The 18,755-nt window shown below is 36.5% G+C and overlaps 1 protein-coding gene across 3 annotated transcripts in view; it reads right to left on the bottom strand.

The window, feature by feature from the left end:
* Positions 1-18,755, bottom strand: part of TMEM245 (transmembrane protein 245) — a 75,880-nt gene that overhangs the window by 26,950 nt on the left and 30,175 nt on the right. For all 3 annotated transcript variants that reach the window (XM_063163710.1, XM_063163732.1, XM_063163721.1), the window contains 7 exons: positions 17,629-17,733; positions 16,245-16,327; positions 13,965-14,055; positions 13,061-13,159; positions 11,067-11,198; positions 4,212-4,334; positions 203-348 (listed from right to left, as the gene is read on the bottom strand). In XM_063163710.1, coding sequence (XP_063019780.1) covers positions 203-348; positions 4,212-4,334; positions 11,067-11,198; positions 13,061-13,159; positions 13,965-14,055; positions 16,245-16,327; positions 17,629-17,733 — 779 coding nt within the window. The remainder of the gene's footprint in view (positions 1-202; positions 349-4,211; positions 4,335-11,066; positions 11,199-13,060; positions 13,160-13,964; positions 14,056-16,244; positions 16,328-17,628; positions 17,734-18,755) is intronic.

Genomic DNA, 18,755 nt, shown 5'->3' on the forward strand with positions numbered 1-18,755 from the left:
AACAGCACAGACCTCTGAAAATTGTTAGCCAAGTCCAATCAAATTAACAAACAAAGGGGAAAAAATCATCAGCGCTAGGTTCTTAAAAGCATTTTTACAACTCAGCTTTGAAACACAAGCTGTTGCAATTGTTAATTATTTGCAGCTGAACATCAAATTTAAAGAAGAATTTTAAACAAAGAGCAAGAAATCAGCAATTTACCTTATTGCTTCCTCCACAGATTGGCCAACTATATTTGAGGAGGGACCTGGCTGAGACAAAGGTGTCAGGCTTATCACCCATTTTACTGGCTTGTAATATTCATCACTGGAGCTTAACAGGTAGAACAATGTGGTCAGAAAAATCACCTGCAAAACAAATTGAAGTTTTAAATTAGAAGGTAATAAATACTTCACAAAATTAGAGTATGCAGCTATGCTTCAGATATTGAATTTTACTGAAAAGGAAGAAGATACTCTTCCACAAGCCTGGATTTAGAAAAACAGAGCTGAAAGAATTATTTACTCCCCTGCTCCACAAAGGACTTAACATTTACAGCTAGACATTAAAAAACTTCTGCCTCTGTTCAGCTTCTTTCCAAAGTAACATCTAGACCAAACAACTAGAGTGCTGATAAACATTAGAGTTGTGGAGCCCTTTGGTTCTTTTTCATCATGTTTAACAGATCAAAAAATTGCTGAATAGTTACATCTATTCTCAAAACAAGCAAACAAAACTGCCAAATATATTGGCGCTGCCTCAAGAGTCATTATGCAGCTGGGTATCTGATATGAATTACACAAAAATTCACAAACATAAATTTTATGTTAAGCTGACAATCCTAAGTGAATATTCCTCCTGTGAGTTTGATGATGAGTCTCAGCAGAAGTAACGGCAGTTCCACTGCTTCAGTTAAAAGACAAAAAAATTATAATCAGATTGGATTAGCTTCCTCTATATTGCAGTCAACTATGTTTCTCTTATCCTCCTGTTAGTGGGCTCAGCAACTTCTTGGGTAAGAATGAATCACAGAACTGTGTCCATCTTGAAACAGAATACCTCAAACAAGAAAAATCCATTCTGTATGCTCCAGATGTAAACTATGGCTTATATTTGCTTTATGTACATGACTCAGGTATTTCTCCTTTCCTTCTAAGATTAGAAAGAATTCTTTCACTTTCCTTGTTTCCAACCTGCTTGTATTCTAGAATAAACCACACCTTAATCTTTTCTTTATGAGCCACACAGCCTAATCTCCATAAGTCTCTTACTTTCAAGCATTTTATCCAGTTTGCAGACACCTCATGCTCTTTTCCTTCACTCCCTCTGAAGATGCTCAGAAAACAAAATGCAAACAGCATTGCAATATTTCATTATCAATCTCAAAACGACATCTCTCTCTGTTTCTAATTTCTTTATACTCAGTAAAATGCTACTACCATTTTGCTCCTACTCTGACCTCCCAAACTTAAATTTGAAAGTCACATTCAACTATTAACCTCTAATGACCCCTGTGCAAATTGCCATGTATTGTTTTAGGCTATATTCCATCTCCCCTGGTGTTTAACTTCTGCCTTGGGAGATAAACCGATCTAGCTAATAAAACAAGTCATTATATTAGCAGATTTTAATAGTATGCTGTTAACACTAATTTTGAGCTTAAAAAAATAATAACAATAATTAAGCTTTGCTTTAATGAGAGATAGTCTAGCGCCAGTAGCAGTATCAGCTACGTTTTGCTACAGCTTCAAGTAAGAGAATCTTAAATCACATTTTAACATCCTTTGTAATTCTGAAATAATAGCTATTTTCCTTCCTTGATGGGCTCTGCCATTTCTAAACTACTATATTTCCTGATTTCAGTAGAAAATTCTATACAGAAGCAGGAACCCAGATGATGTCGTGTCTTCCTTCCACTGAGCTCAGCCTACAGATCCTTCTGCACATGCAGTTTTCAACACAGAGAGCAGCATATTGCCCTAAGCACAGTAAGTATAATGTCTGCTTATCCTGACTGTTCTTCCCCAGTGTTTACAGAAAAAATTTGCTTTCTTAAGAGACACAAGATAGACATACCCACCTGAAGGGTGAAACCAAAGTGAGGGCTGGGAATGAACAGCAGGGCAATAAAATAGCATTAAGCTGAACTACAACACAGGAAAACTTACAAATCCTATTCAATTTCTGCTGAAAGAAGATGGAGCACACAAAATTCACTTTGGAATTTTGGAGTAGCTGCCTTTTAGGAAATTAATGCATTTCCTTTAACACAATAGATGTAGAAATGCAAAAAAGAACCTGTAGTCACAGAATATAATAATGTATTATCAAATGGCTTGCTGACTGTTCCAACAAGTAAAATAACCTCAATACTACATTCAGCACCAAAAGATATGCACTGTCTTAGAGCAACTGGAGGCTAAAAGCTTTCAGACCTCTTGTACAGGATATCTGAGGTACCTAAATTGTTTCCTAAGCAACAATTCAAGATGCTGCTGATGACTATGTGAAAGAATTTACCAAAGGCAAAACAGCATGAACTTTCCATAGTTAAACAATTGATGGATTACTACTTCATGCTGTAGAATTTGTCCTGTAGCTGAAAACATTAAATACTCTAAACTGAGGAGGCATAGACTGAATTCAAGGAGAAAACTCTGGGTAAACACTCTCTACCAAAATGATAATTCAGCATTTCCACAGGTATCAAGAAACACACAACCTAATTGCTTGTGCATCAGGTCCACTGATTCAGTAAATATTTTTGTATCTACTTTTCATACTCAATTTTCTGCTGAAAAGCTTCAGGGTTTTTGTTTGTTGGGAGGTTTTTGCTTGTTTTGGGTTTTCTGGTTGTTTGTTTAGTTGTATGTTTAACAGCATCCAAAATCTGTGCATTCCCTGCAGGACTGTAGATGCCCATCAGCCAAATGGAGCTTTTTCTCTTCCAATCTTAGTAACAGAAAGCAGCAGAGTGAGTGAGTGTGTGCATGTGAGTACACACATGTGCATTATTCTACATCCACACTGAGGCATATACATACATCCATGTGCACGTGTGTGCAGACAGGAACTTGTATTCAGAAGTGAAATACAAGTGACACTTCTGTAACTGACAACTAGTTTTCAAAGGTCTTTGAAAATCTGAACACAATCTTACTGGATTGTGGATGTATGTGCTACACAGATTGACATTCCTACTTAATTTTTTGATGGAAGGTGTATTTTTCAAAATTGAGCTTTTAAACAAAGTGTCCATTATTTCCATGCTTTAAGGAACAAATTTTTAAACCTAAAATAAAATTCAGTATTTTAATTTCTATTCAAGATAGCTAAAACTGGATTGAAATGTAATCAGTAGAAAAGCTAACCACTTTGAGCATTATCTTGTTGGAAAACTTAAGTTAGTGTGTGCCACCCCAAACTAGTAAAAGCTTTTCTGTGGCAACTAGAAAACCTGAAAAATGAAAAAATAAAAGTACAGTTCAAACATCTAACCATTAAAAGAATTCCAACACAGCAAGATCCCAACTACCTCTGCTAAACCAGCTGACTGCAGAAGTGCTCCACAAGAGGCAGGATGCTGCTGGCAGACAAAAAGTCAGGATCATGCATCACAGAAACAGCATGCTATGAACTTGATGTAAGTCATTAGGCATCTAAAGATAAATTTTGTATCTGAGCCTGAGTGCCTTGAAATCACTGGCAATTAGTTCCCAAGCTTGCAATTTTTGTATACTAACATTTTGGACACAGTTTTAAAGGTGCCATCTTGGATGAAGTTGTGGACTAAGGAAGAAATAAAATGCTCTCATGCAATCTATTTTTATGGAAGACAACTACAGAACAAAATTGGTGATTTCCCTGGAAAAAATTTTTCCATCTCCTGAACACAATGGCTTGCATAGGGATATGCTTAAGCAGACATGCCATTAGATTTCAGCAGTTATGTAGGACATTACATGCTACAGCTTAGTATCTTCAAAGCCTAAAACAAGAATTTTCCACTAACAAAATAGTGAAGACAGGAAGACTTACTACTTCTAATCTTGCCTTCTGTCTAGAATGCCCCCAAACAGATAGAAAATTTGCCAAAGCTTACAGAACTTTGGTATTAGGTAAGTTTAGAAGATGTTTTCAATGCTTTAGGTTTGAATTTTCATTGTTACAGTATGTGCAATTAGGTTCCTCCAGTAAAATGGACCATGTAAATCAATGACACACTACTTACCACTGAAAGCACAAAATTGAGAAGAGCTGTCCCACTGTGGAAGAGGATTGTCACTAATGCTGTAACCGTAGTAAACAAGAGGCTCACATTGCGACTCATCACTATCCACAGAGACTCCAGGATCTGAAAAAGGAGGGAGAAGACAGATTTAGACACTGGATGCTATTAGCAAGGCGAGAGAATTACTTGCTGAGTGATTAATCTCCATCAAGCTAAACAAAGACGTCTTAAAAAAAAATAATCTTCCCTCACTCCTGTACTACAGCAGGTTCTATCAAGTGAAAATGTCCACTTTACCAAGGGTAAGTTTCTACGTAGCTGATTATAAGGTTTTGGAATTTTCCCTCAGTATTCAAAATTATTTCATTACGCAAAATTGAAAAAAAACTAGATGTGGTGACACTTGTTTACTGTGATTAACATTCCTGCCAAGTAGATTTTGTCTTGGGAGAAAGTATTCACCTTTTCAAAAGCAGAAATGTTAAGACATTAAGAACAAGGAGTAACATCACAAGGCAGAAATAAATATGATGCTCCCAATCAAATAATAAAATTACTACTTCAATATATTTGTTGTTAAAAGCTTTCATGGTAATGAAATGCATGTTTTTAGTAATATCTGCACAGAAATGTAAAAGTTGTGACTTTGAGTAAGGCTACATCAGTTAATCAAGTAATTATTAAAAACTAACAACTACTAGTCTTGGTTTAACAGATAGCAATTAGACCAAATTAAAACAAAACCATTCAACCAACACCCCCTAAAACCAAGAAACCCTTCCTCAGCGGTCAGCAATTGTAGAGCAGACAAAGGAGTGTAAGCCATGTGATCACCTCCCCTTTAGAAGTGAGTGAATCATATTAAACATAATTTATTAAGCATGAACTTGAGAGGGAATAAGTGCTGGAGGAAATGACAGGGAATTATAACACAAAAAGACCCACTTAGTTCATGCTTCCTACTATTTAATGGGAATTATGAATGTTAAAGCTCATCTTTTGTACAGATTGTATTAGTGTCTCTTGAGAATTCAAGTGATGTTAGAAGTGAAGAGGACACAGCTGAAAAATGATATCCCACTGGCACCTATCCCTTTGCTTCTTCTATTGACTACAAATTAATTCTGGGGGTGTAGCAGCGCTACAAATTCATGCAGCCCCATGGTAACATTATCATGTGCACATTATGTTAGGAGGACTGCAGACACACAGGACAGTGAATTCTGAGTGAGGGAATGGTTTGTAGCTAAAGCAGAGGCCTTCCAGTTGGCATTCAGGAAGGATAGTGCAATCATTGTTAATAGCAGACCTTAAGTTGTATGCAAGGTTCCCCTCCCAGATATTTAAGCTTGTTAGTAGAACTTGGTGTGTGAACAGGAGCTTCTGTGCCACAGGTCTTCTGTTATAATGTGGAGCTTAATCACAGAACAGCAGCAAAGGCCTTGAAAATAGGGACATAGGTTGAAAACAAAGGTCCCTGAAACAGGACTCAAAGCAGTGCTTTGAGTAAGAAGGTACTGAAGATGCACAACTTTGAGCTAGGAAGATTGCTCTTCCTTCAAGAAAACAAGGTAGGAACTAAGAAAGAGGGGGAAAAAACCACAACAGGCTAACAACAGGACAAGGCAGCTGTCATGATCTGGAAAAGTAATACTTTTCCCATGTATCAGAGCACACAGTCCAGGGCAGAGGCCAAGGGGCAGGAGCTGTCAGGAATAAGAATACCTTATGAAAGGACAAGCTCCTTAATCTGAGGGAAGATGACATCCATTAAGTTCCAGCTCTGCATATCTAAAAGCTCTTCAGCCAGTTCATTTACACTCCTGTGACTCAGCCCATTGAGCAAAGCCTCTGTTGGTGACAACTACACAGCACCATCATGATGGTTTTTTAGCCTCACAGCTCATGTAGGACATGATTGTTAAGGACTGGCCACTTCCAATACACAATGAAAATGATTAGAAGACTGCAAAGCAAACCATGGGCATGAAGCATGTGGTTAATGAAAAGTGGTCTAGTAAAGTTTTGCTCTAAAGAGTAAAACTACTCTGATTTAACAGCCTTCTAACTAGTGATCACAGCAATTGTTAAAACCCTCACTTGTAACACATAAGCTGAGCTGATACTAGTGAGAGTTTACAAGGAGAGGAGCTTGTTCCATCTGCCAGAGGAGAGCACAGAATTGGTGGGACTGTGAAAGTTTTCAAAACAGGATGTTTCTCCAATATAGGCAGGATTTATTGAACAGTTCCCCTAGAAGCTTAAGCCTGAGGGCTGACAACCAGGAGTATCCAACTGCAGGTAGTTTGAATGTAGGTATCAGGTTGTTCCATTAACATCAGAAATGGCTCTCCTACATGAACATCCTTGCTTCCTGGAGTCGCTGATTGGAACTGTTGAACCAGTTATCACCAGCATTAAAGCAAGTGTAGATAGTGCCTTTCTACAGCTTTGGTAAGTCTTATGAAAGCAACTGCATCTTTTAGGACTCCAACTTTTAGTCACCAACCACAGAGACCTCATTACGCATATGTATCATTAAAATTTCAAGATCCAAGCGTTTCATAGCTAAGGTGAGAAGACAGACATAGCAGACACTAATCATTACTGAATACAGTGTTAGAATATGCTCAAATACTTCCCTACCATTCACAAAATAACAAAATTACGTGCAGCTGCACCTAAGAGCTCATAAAGCTGTTTGATTCCCAGAGCCTACTGCAGCTGAGTTGATGAGGTCACCTACTACACAGAAAGAATTGTTACCACCTTGCCAGCTCAGCTCTCCAGAACACAACAAAGTGTGACTATTTATGCAACAATGTTACATTACTTTTAGTTACTTTTTTCTTATTAAATAACAGAAAACCACACCTCTTTCCCCAAACCACTGCTGTGTAAGCGGCTGTAAGGGATGAGTGTTTAAAAGAACTACAAATCTGTACAGAATTCAGGACTCTCTTACACAGCACACTGTGCCACCATCAGCATCAGTTACTCTGCCTTTCCAATGTGTAACAGGCAAGAAAGAAAAATTGCACACAATATTCTCAGACATCTAAGGTGTCCTCTTGGCCACTTTTAAACTAGTCAACACTCAAAAATGAGGGTTAAAAGGCACTTGATCAAAACAGTAATTTACTGAGAACTTCAAGTCAGCAAACTTCTGGAAGCCAGATAAAACTGTGTACCTAACTCAATTCTGTATAAAGGGAATAAAACTGTAAAGATGTGAAAAAAACCCTGACATGCTAGTTAATATATTACTGAAAAATGGACTGAATTAACTATAAACTTATGAGATTACTTAAAGAAACTACTGGAGCCAGAGAAAAATATTAGGATGTGTAGTAACTCAGTGAAATATTTGAGGAGCTGACTTGATTTAAAATGCACAGATCAGTCATGCTAAAAGCACGGGAAGGGAAACCTAACTAAGCTGTAGCTTGCTGTGAATATCTCTGTGCAAGGTCTTCAGTCTTCCTGTCTGGGAGATCTCTGAATGAGATACCACCTGCTGGGGGAATGATGAGTATTCTTGTGCAAGGAGCCAAAAGATCAAATTAAGAAGACATTAGCAATGTTTCATGTAACATCAAGGGAGCTCTGAGTCATCATTCACAGATTTAGCCAGCAGCAATTCACTTTCTCAATGCTACAAGCATACAAGAAATGGAGAAAAGGGTTTATGAATAGAAAAACAGATGAGTAAGGAAAGAATGAGTCTTTTTTATTTTTCAGAAATTAAATCTTAATAGTCCAGCTCCATGCTGCCTATTTCATGCATCTGATTAACTACCTTGGAGTGGAGTATGGAGTGCAAAATATAAGACAAAGTGAGGCTCCACTCTTGCTCTCTCTGCCAAGAATGAGATGAAATAAACCTCACTTCAGAAACACACCACTGATTATACTATGCTGTTTTTTAACACTACTGCTTCTAATACTGGAAAAAGGCAGCAATGTTGCTAACACCAAGGCTTTTAGAGGGAAAAAAAAAACAACAAACAAACTTGAAAAAGCTTATCTTCATATTAAATCTTCAGGCAATTTACATGTTTAAATAGTAAATTTCTTTAAAATAATTAAAGTCTGTCTACATCAAACTACAGCTAAGCATAACTGCTATAATGAACAGCACATTTTGAGGGGGGGGGGGACAGAAGTCTTCCAAGCTTTACCTGATACTCAAAGTTGTAAAGTTGAATCGATGCATGTTGTTACAAATTAAATGAACATCAGCAATTCCCCAGCACACCTACATCAGTAATTTAATTACATGCCTTCAACTCTAAAATGAAAATTTCTTCCATTACAGGAAAAGCCTGAAGTGAAGCACTAGCATCTGTCTTCTCTTAACATTTTTCTTACAGCAAACAGTCCTCCTATTAAGAAGGAAGAACACTTCCTTTGACTTCCATCAATAGAAAAGAGCTTATCTGCTTGTGGCTGTAATATGACATTGTCAAATAGCTGTATTTTCAGAAAAACTGTCATCTGTTCTACTCTGAAATACTTCAGAAAGTCAAGGGGATAGCAAGACAGTTATTTTTTTTGTAAACTCCATCTATGCATAAGTATTTGTTACATGTAAGTAGTGTAATCACACACATTTATTCTTTTCCAAAAGTGGAGGAAATCTCATTAGAGCTTTGTATCTGCTTCTTTACACAGTTCTTTACAGCTATCTCATCGTCTTTAAATTATCTGTATGTTTAAAAAACCTGTCAACACAGCTTTGGGACTGTACTGTGTCTTGCTATATTCTTAAGAACTACAAGCCAACATTGATTTCAAGTGTTCAACTTTACTCTCCCCACAAACAACACACTCAACCAAAAAATAAAAAGATAAAACAGCTTGGGTTGGAAGGGATCTTAAAGATCATCTGGTCCCAATCCCCCTGCTACAGGCAAGGTCACCTTTCCTTAGACCAGGTTGCTCAAAGCCCCATGTAATCTCATCTAAATCCCACTCAAAGTTCCATAAAATATGAAAAAAGCAAACAAATAAAAAACCCAAACTAAAGAATCTAAGCAACAGAAAAATTAAATCCCTAGAGCATACACTCCCAGAAGCACTCACATAATTTAAAATATTAATCCTTCCCAAATCACTATGCCATTCTAATAATCCATTGTTCCACTTCAGAATACCAGGTGAAAGGTTTTCATGCTCTGGTAAGAACATAAATCCTGAATACAGTAAGGCTGCTTTGTATCTTAGGACAGGTAAGAAACTTGCTTAAACATATCAGACTTAAGCAAAAGCTATTCTTATTTTAAAAATCTCCAAATTTAATGACCTAAACAAGAACAGAGACTGTATTTTCATCAATTTTAATTAAAAACATTGGCGTGAGTAATATTTATGCAATGCACTGTGGATGAGCTAGCCAGGAAAGAAAATGCTGCCCAGTAAGGATGTGAAATCAGGATTTAGAGCTTTATACTAAGCTGACTGTTTTACAGTCTGCCATTAAGGACATGAGTACATGGAGAAAAAAGACAGGTGTTTCCCCACTGCTGATGAGTAATGAGTTCCTGGAAATAAACAGGAAAGCAAGTCATTTGCTGGCACTTTTTTCTTGAACTTTTAAACTAGGTTTTAGAAGTAAAACAAGCATGTTAGCTAGATGAAAATTTTAATGTTAATGTTTTTCATTCTTAAATATTTATTCTCTTTACACTTTTCTTTCCCTCTCTCTAGCCTGCTAAGATTACTGAAGCACATCTTACATCATGGTTTCTGAGCACTGTGCAGCAATGCTGCACATGACACACTCTTATCAGGTAGTTTCTCCTCCTTCTGTGCCTCTTCTCTAGAAGGAAACTCCACATTGATTTTCAATCATGATGTGCTGCGCATTTTTAAAACCTTTGCCTCAAGCATGCACGACCAACTTTGAGAAAGTACCAAGCAAATTTCATAATTAACTGAAAAAAGGTTTACTGCAATAAGGTTTCTCTCAACTCTTCCTTGTCTCACATCTTCTATGGTAGAAGCTGTAACAATTTAAGCAGCAATTGGAGGAGGACAGAAAAAGCACACGTGCCTATCAGTCTAAACCAAGGACTGCTTGGAGGAAAATATTAGCTTTAACTACATCCAAAGATCTACTATAGTGCCAGATTGGTATAAATAATAGTCTTACAAAATTGAAGATAATGTAATGACAACAGCTCAAGGCAAGGATGAACTATATTGGGGATTGATTCTATGTATTAAGCATTTAGGATTTAACATGATTTTTTTTTTTGTGAAACACCTTAATTTGGATTGCTTTCAATGCTTCCTCTTTTTCTCCTCATAAGGTGAAATGTTTTTATTCACACTGTATAAAATACCAATTTCATCCTCCACAGAACTTTCATAAAATAAAAAAATAAGCTGCTTTAAACTCCACAAATAATAGTAATTTGAGGTAAAAAAAACCAAAAAGATCACCCCTCCACTTTTTTTGCTCGGTTTTGTTTTCACAACCTGTAAGTCAATAGCTTCTCCAGTTATAACTTATTTGTTTTCTTCTTTAAAGAGAAAAGACTACATAAAATAATGCACTGAAAATCAGCTTGCAGGTGACACAGGTAACAATATGCCTCAGGAAGACATGTAGAAAGCTGGTATCCATGAAGATGCTGAAAGCACAAGAGCTTATCATAACTATTTCTGTTTTGTTTTACAGCTATATCCTAAATAGGCTTGCAACAATTGCTTAGGTAATTGTAAGTAACGCTAACAGCGTTTCCATAATTTTCCATTTACTCGAATCCATAACCTTAGTGGTACTCCAAGGAGAAATTTCTATCAGTTAAAAATTAGACCAATTTCATAGTAAGTGCAAAGAATACGTACCGAGAGAAACGTTTCGATGTTATCGTGAACAAACGACGCAACATCTTGCCAGTCCAGAATATCTCCAAGCCAGCTGTGCTGACGGTTTATGTGCCACTTGTGTCCTTTGTGTCTTCCAGAATGTGTTACATTCTTAAAAACAAAGAAAATAGACATTTGAATAAAATTTAGATATATGAGAAAGACAAAAGCTAATGCTTTAGACTGGTGTTCTCTTAATGAGGAATAGATCCAACACGCATCTAAATGCTTAGAGCTGCTTTAACTGGCATCCCCTAAAATACCTGGAAGTCCTCTGTACACTGGAAAAATTAAAATCTGACAGAAAACTGTAGTTAATTATCCCATTTAATTACATATGTGTATGTTGTATTGATTCACCTCAGTTAAAAGTTAACTTTACTGCTTGACTGATATAATGGTATCTGTTTTGCTCTTAATGAAAGCACATAAGAAAGAGGTAATGATTTCAATTATTGCCTACATAATTTACTGTTTGCAACATACAAGTTTTCCCAGCACAGCCCATAAAGAAAAATGCAAGCAGAAGTCCAAGCAGCTAGTTTTCTCACTATTAGTTTCTACCTCTCCAGAGGAAATGTTTCATCACACAAAACGTAAAAGCTAAACTGGATGCAGGAGGATCTCTTCTGAGTACAGACCTCTGTAATTGCCACACAACAAGACAACAGGACATGGCCATAAAAACAATAGCTAATTCCTTAAGTGGCTCCTCCCTAATTATGATGCTGCTATTGCCCAGTGAATAACACCTGATTATCATCTTGAATGCCACAGGCTGGGACTGCGACAAGTGTTTCAGAGAAGGATGTCAAAATTCTCTGAAAGCAAGCTTAAGCAAACTCGCTGACTAAAACATCCTAGTCTTTAACAGAAGAAGACTTCTCAAGTTCTTAACTCTGACTTTTATAATAAGCATCCCACTACTTGTTAAATTTTTCTGCACACTTTTAGCCTTAGCAACCTGCATGCAAAATGGCAGTATCTTTTTTTGCCACACATGGCAAATAATATTCCAAGTGCAGTCCCTGCACCGATTTATCTAAGAGTATTACAGTTTCTGCTCTTTACCAATTCTCTCTAGATGCTGTTACACTTTTTGATGTACTATTAGCAACCCTCTACAACAATCCACTGCCAACACAGAGATCTTTCTTCTGAGCTAGCAATTTACTTAGAGTAGAAACATATGAGTAGACAAAAAATCTCCCTCGAATAGGCCTTCTGTATTTGTAAATATCTGTATTTCTGTGTAGAGATCTATCACCTGTTCATCTAGTTCTATACCAAAACTGTTATTTCTTTAGTGCAGAGATCTTCTTGGAACTTTAGAGGTACTTGAAGAGTAACTGCATAAAGAAAAGTGTTAATGTAATTGCAATCATTTAAATGTACAGAAGTATTTCAGGAATATGACTTCTGGATTTGATATTTCCATTGCACAATGGCTAATGAATTGCTCTTTCCTTTAAACTGCAGACAGCACTGGCAGCATGACAATGATTTAACTCTTAGGAACTTTTCAGGATTCAGTGTACAGAACACATTATAAGATGGCTGCAAAAATGCGTTGCAAGAAACTTTATGAGAGGGCAATTATTTTCTCACAATTTCAAATTAATAGAAGTTACACAAATCATGCAGAAGACCAGTCGCCTTTTCCCAAGACCTCAACAACCCAAATAATCAGCAGAAAGCGCTAAACTATGAAATACTAATTATAAAAAGTGAGAAAACTATAAAATGGCACACACAAAAACACACTTTACTCCTTGAATTTAGGACACAGCTCTGGCTATACTAAAACTGTGACTCAAGAACGATGTGTCTTACACACTTGAAACTTTTACTTTCTTTTTACTGACTTTTACTCAACCTTCCAACTTTCTGCTAATCTCTTCCTCAGAAATGCATAATTATGTCAGAGTACTAAGTGATAGTTTGCATGAATACCATTTAAATGAGTTACCCACCTTCACAAACCAAGAGTGATAAAGCCTGTCCCAGAGTTCCAGTACTTGTTTTTCAATCACAGCGGTGTTATTTACTTTTTCTCCTAAAATCTTATGGAGCTAAAACACATAAAAATCTATTATTATACAGGACAGAACAGAGCAGGCATCCAAGGATGAACTTCATGCTTGATGAAAAACGTAAGATTGTCTGTAAAGGCACATTTCAAACCCAAGTTATTAAAAAATTAGTATCAGCATGAAATACACACTTCAGATAAAATCGTTCACAATTCAAAGATTTTGTTAAAAACATTCTGCTGTGCTGAGGACTTCTTTCTGCACTGCAAAACAAATGTTGTCTCTAAAATCCTTAATCCAAAGCCCCTGATCATATCTTTAGAGTAAATATTTCAAATAATTTGAGATGTGTGCTAGATATCAAATATATGAGTAAGAATCTTGGCAAATTCTGAAGAAGAAGAATACAGCTTAACTATATAAATTATGATTTAAAAAATATCCAGGGCACCACACCCAGCCCACACAGAAATTAGGGGAGAGGGAGGGCTAGTGGTCGAAACAGAAGTTTACATGGTCTCTAATACAACAGCCAAAGTCAGTTTAAAAAAAAATGACTTAATTTTATTTGATCCATTTTTACTGGGAATCATTAGAATGACGGCAGATTCTTCAGTTCTTAAAAATAAACTAATCCCTGAACAGAAAAGACTACTGAAATCACTCCCACTCTTCCTTCAAAAGTCCCAAACCAGGGTGGAAAGAATACATTTGTCAACAAAATGGTTAAACACATGGAAAAGAACTACTGAGAAATGTTTTTTAATTTCTTTTTACTTTTATGAAATACAAGAAATGAAAGCAAAAACCAAAGAATTTGAGCTTTCTGACAGCTCACTCTGACCTTGTGTGTGATCCATTCTCGGCCATACTGGTATACGTTGTTGGCTGCAGAATTGAGCGCCTTCTGAATGACCTGGGCCTCTGGGAGCCAGCTGAGGGAAAAAAAAGTTAACTGTTATATTATACCCACTTCATTACACCCAACACACATTTCAAATTAACTTTCTGAAACAACAAATCATTATGGCTAAATACATATAAAATTTCTACAACTCAAATGTCTCCTTCTACATATTAAGGAATAAATTTTCCCATTTAAATCTAGGGCATGCCATTGCATTTAAAATTCTCCAAGGTTCCTGAAACCTTAATTAATTTGATATCTCAACTTTTTCAGAAGAAATCTGTTCTTCAATCTCTATGTTTGCTACTCACACAATATTCTTTTTTTTCCCAGAGTTTCCTGAAAATATCATATGAAACAGTCCCATCTAGCTGCAAACACAACCTTTTGAAATTACAAGCTGAATGTAAATTATAATTTACAATTGTAAATTGTTAACATAGTTTCCATGAAATATCAACCAGCTGACAAAAGGTCTGGACATCAGTTATTTTTAAGTCCTCACCAAACCACCTGCTTGTGAATTTCTTCAGGGATTCACATCACTTTCAAGCAAGGTACCCTACTGAGTTGACAGCATTTTACCACTTGTGAATACAGGCCACAAAATCTCTGCTTTCACTTTCTTTTTGCATCTTGATTCAATGGCACTTGTTGGGAGCCCTTCCAAAACAAAATGAAAGCATTCAGGAAACAGAACTGCTGTATTTGTTCACCTGACTAAAGACCAACATGGAAGCTCCTCTGTCTGTATAATGCTTCAGAAATGTTCCAGATTGGAATTCCAAGATATTTCAGTCACTCACCTCTAAAAATAAAAACGAGCATCGAGCTCTGAAAGCTGGTAAAGCTTCATGGATTTGGCAAGAGATATTCTTAATGAACTAAAATATAGTGTTATGGATACTTCAAATTTTAATGCAAACTAAATGCAAACTTCTCTAGTTTAAGAAGTTATACTAGAATTCTGCAAATTATTTAACTAGCCAAATTCTGCAAGTTATTTAACTAGTCGAATTCTGCAAATTATTTAACTAGTACTCCACTAGTTGCATTATGCAATTAAGCTTGTGACAGTCAAATTTTCATCTCCATTAGTCCCACTTATTTCCATCTTACAGCAAAACAGAAAGGCCAAACAACACAAGAGATGCCATGAAGGAATAAAACCAAGTGCTTTAAGTGCTTTCTGTTCTCACGATTGTGATTACTTCAGTAGTGCTAAAGGATGTGTTACTACAGTGGTTATTAACTATATCCTTTTAGTTCTGTTTTTGAAAAATTGCTTTGCTCTTATAATGCAGCATCTGCTTTCTTTCAATCTTCTTAAACTACCATCACTTTTATCAAGAATGTGCCCTTGAAAGAGTCAACCATTCTTATTCTGGAGAGATTTTTTTTTTTTGCTGTCATTAAATTGATATCTTACACTTGCCCAATGTCTGTTTAGCTGAATCAGAATGAAAGCCACCTGGAACATGCCCCTGTTAAAATCACACTTTTCATTCTCACCTATTCCCCCTCTGATGTTCATGCAATGACTCCTTTGCTCACCAGTGTGCCCATGTTTTCCTCATGGGCATTTCTCTCAAAATCATCTCTCTCCCTTACTACTTGTCTTGGTGCTTACTTTGGTCATTACACAGACCAAACCTTACAAACTTCCCACGGCACACACTGTACATGCCTACTCATAATAGAAATGTCCCTACCCAACTGAGTTACACCAAACTCCCCCCATCCACCCCTGAACTCTTCTTCAGTTCACTCCAGGAACAATGTCTTCAACTCCTACTCCTTCAAATGCACTCCACATCCATCACTCTACATTTAAAAATAATTTAGCTCTATCTTGAAACTTTCTAGAGTATTCTTCATCAGCACTTCTCTTTCATAGCAAAAAGGGACAAAACACAGATCTCTTCATCCTCTGCACTATACAAGTTTCTTCTCCACAACTGTAGCTAGGAAAGTTCATGGAGTCATTCTTCACTTCCAAAACCCAACCAGTCCTCAAATGAGATAGCACACTGACAGTCCTCCAGAGTGATGCACAAACATCTCTGCTGCCTGAGAGTTTAGCTTTCACATCTGCCTCTGAGAGATACCCACATTTCTGTTCACCTAGGGGATTTTTTAAATTAAAAACTATGCATAAGAGCACCTGGAAGCTTGTTCATCCACCCTATACTATTCGCTTAACTTCAGCATTCTTACTTTGCCCACTCTGGGTGACTGGCTACTGTCTCATTGATCAAGCTGCTTGTGACTTGAATCATGTGAACGCTCTCTTGATGTACCTAAATTAAAGACAGAGAGGAGAAATGTTATGCAATGCAAACTACAACTCTTCCTACATTCAGAAAGAATTCTTTTTTTTGGGAGGAGGAGGAGTGAGTGGTGGAAGAGGAAGGAGGGTGGGGAGGAGGGGGAAGGTGAGAAGGGATGCAGTGACCAGTTCGTACATTTAAAAAATAATTCTTCCAGTGCAAACAACCCACTAGGAAGAAAGAAGTCCCATTAACACAAGAAACACCTAGTCAATACAATAGTAAATTCTGGTCAATAGTAATTGCAAATGGAAATTTAAACCTTATCCCATCAGTGGAAAAAAAAATCAAAAATAACAGCAGTGCTGTCAAGAGAAGTACTAAAATACAAAGAAAAGTTTTAGATACAGCTTTTTAAGCCATGGATCAAAGAAGTGTAAAAATTAATGAATACTTAGCTCTAACATGACCAACCCTGCTATGAAGTGCCTAACTAAATAAATTCTTCAGCAAGAATGATAAAATACACCTTTTATAAATATATTAATACTCCTTCTGTGACTGTAAGGGAGCTTTAGGCAGGGTGTTTGCACAACTTCAAAAGTCTTTAGTTTTAAGTACTCAACATTACATATGCCTGCATTCTGGAAAAAGGAGATTGACATCAGAACCCATTGATCTTTGTTCCATAACTGTATTCAAGTCAAACATTCAATCTCCATTGACCATTTCAAGTATGAACACAGCTCCATTAAGGAAAAAGGGAAAAAAAGGTACATGAGTGACCTCTTCTGGTGAGCAAAAAAAAAAACCCCAACTCAACCATAAACCAAACATCAATTTCAGAGAATACCTGATCATGAACCTCAGTACATTTAACTCAGAAAGGATACCATGAGGTTATTACAGGCAATTACACAAACAAATTGACAAACACACCTTAATTATTTTGCAAACATTTCTGATGTGAGATAAGTTAAAGAGAAAAAAATCTAAATGGTTCTTCTGTTGACAAGGGAAATGTCAACAGGGTGCAAAACAAATCTGTTCCTGTAATACAAAAGCTAGTAATTCTTTTACTAGAATAAATTTTGTATTTACAAATGTCTATATATTAGCCTTGTCATATAGGTAAAATCCACATAGATACAAAGAAATAGAAACATTGAGATTTTTATATATTTTTGTATATTTTACAGTCTTGGAATGGTGACAAGTTCAACTACAACATTTAGAAAAATTCTTTAAGCTACACAATCTCGTGTAAGTATCAGTAACCTTCATCAGCAACAAAAACGAGCTTTATGATTGCATTTGTTAGCACACTGTACCTTTGCAGTAAGGAGAAGAGCTAGCAGAAGGGTTCCTATCACCAGCACAAATATTATGAAAATGCTGATTATTTTATCTAGCATCTTCTCCAGCCACACGATAATCTGTGCAGAAAAAAAAAATTATAGCACATAAATCAATCTTTAATGAAAGCAATGCTGTATGCTATGCAACAGTATTGTTATTTTTATTTACAATCACAGTACAAAATCAGGCTCTAATCAAACAGCATTTATGCCCAAGCTTGGAAATGAACAATTAACAAGCAATGTTAGCATGATTAAGGTCATGGTATGACATGTGATTTTGCAAAAAACGTGTACACATTACCACACAACACAGCAAGCTCTCTGCAAAGCAAGCAATAATTCAACAATTACTTACTAGACCTAGAGAAGTACCTAAAGAAGACATTCATGTCAACTAGAACCCAGAAATTTGTCTTTGTTTCTTGTCCTTCAGTAACCTGGAAACTTACAGACATTGTCTGCACAGGACTTCAAAGCTATCAAGGTATACTTTAAAGCACAACCATAACTTTCAGATTTGAATAGCTAAGAGCCATCTAAATGACAAATGAGGTATTTTTGCAAGTAATAAAATTTTTAAAGCTGCCTCATCACCTTCTGAACTGAAATAGGACAGGTGGGGCTCTGCATTATTGAATATCAGGCCAATTATTCAGCACCAACTATTTCTACCCACTTCCAGTCTCAGGAGGATGCTCAGCATTAAGCATGCATCAGCTAAACTGACTGATACAGGAAACAGGCACTTGTTGTTCTGTCAGTTCACAAAAGGCACATTCTATATATTTCCATAAGCAAATGGTAATACCACATTTGAGTAGAGAAATTCTGATAATGTCATTCAAAACAATCAAACTGCTCAGTCACATGACTTTGCAGAGTGCTCTGGAACACGGCAAGCTGAGCTTCATCTTGCACACAAACTGATTGTTTACATAAAAAGCTGTGAAAGCACATGCAAGCATGACCAAATACATTTTTCTAGCTCCTATGGTTCAAACACCAGATCTATTTCTATTCCATTTAGCATTACTACAGGAAAAAACAACAGCACAATTGTACAATTTGTGATTCACGAAAACTGAGGTCAAAGCCCA

Source organism: Melospiza melodia, chromosome 1, assembly GCF_035770615.1.
Source record: "Melospiza melodia melodia isolate bMelMel2 chromosome 1, bMelMel2.pri, whole genome shotgun sequence".
NCBI classification, from domain to species: domain Eukaryota; kingdom Metazoa; phylum Chordata; class Aves; order Passeriformes; family Passerellidae; genus Melospiza; species Melospiza melodia.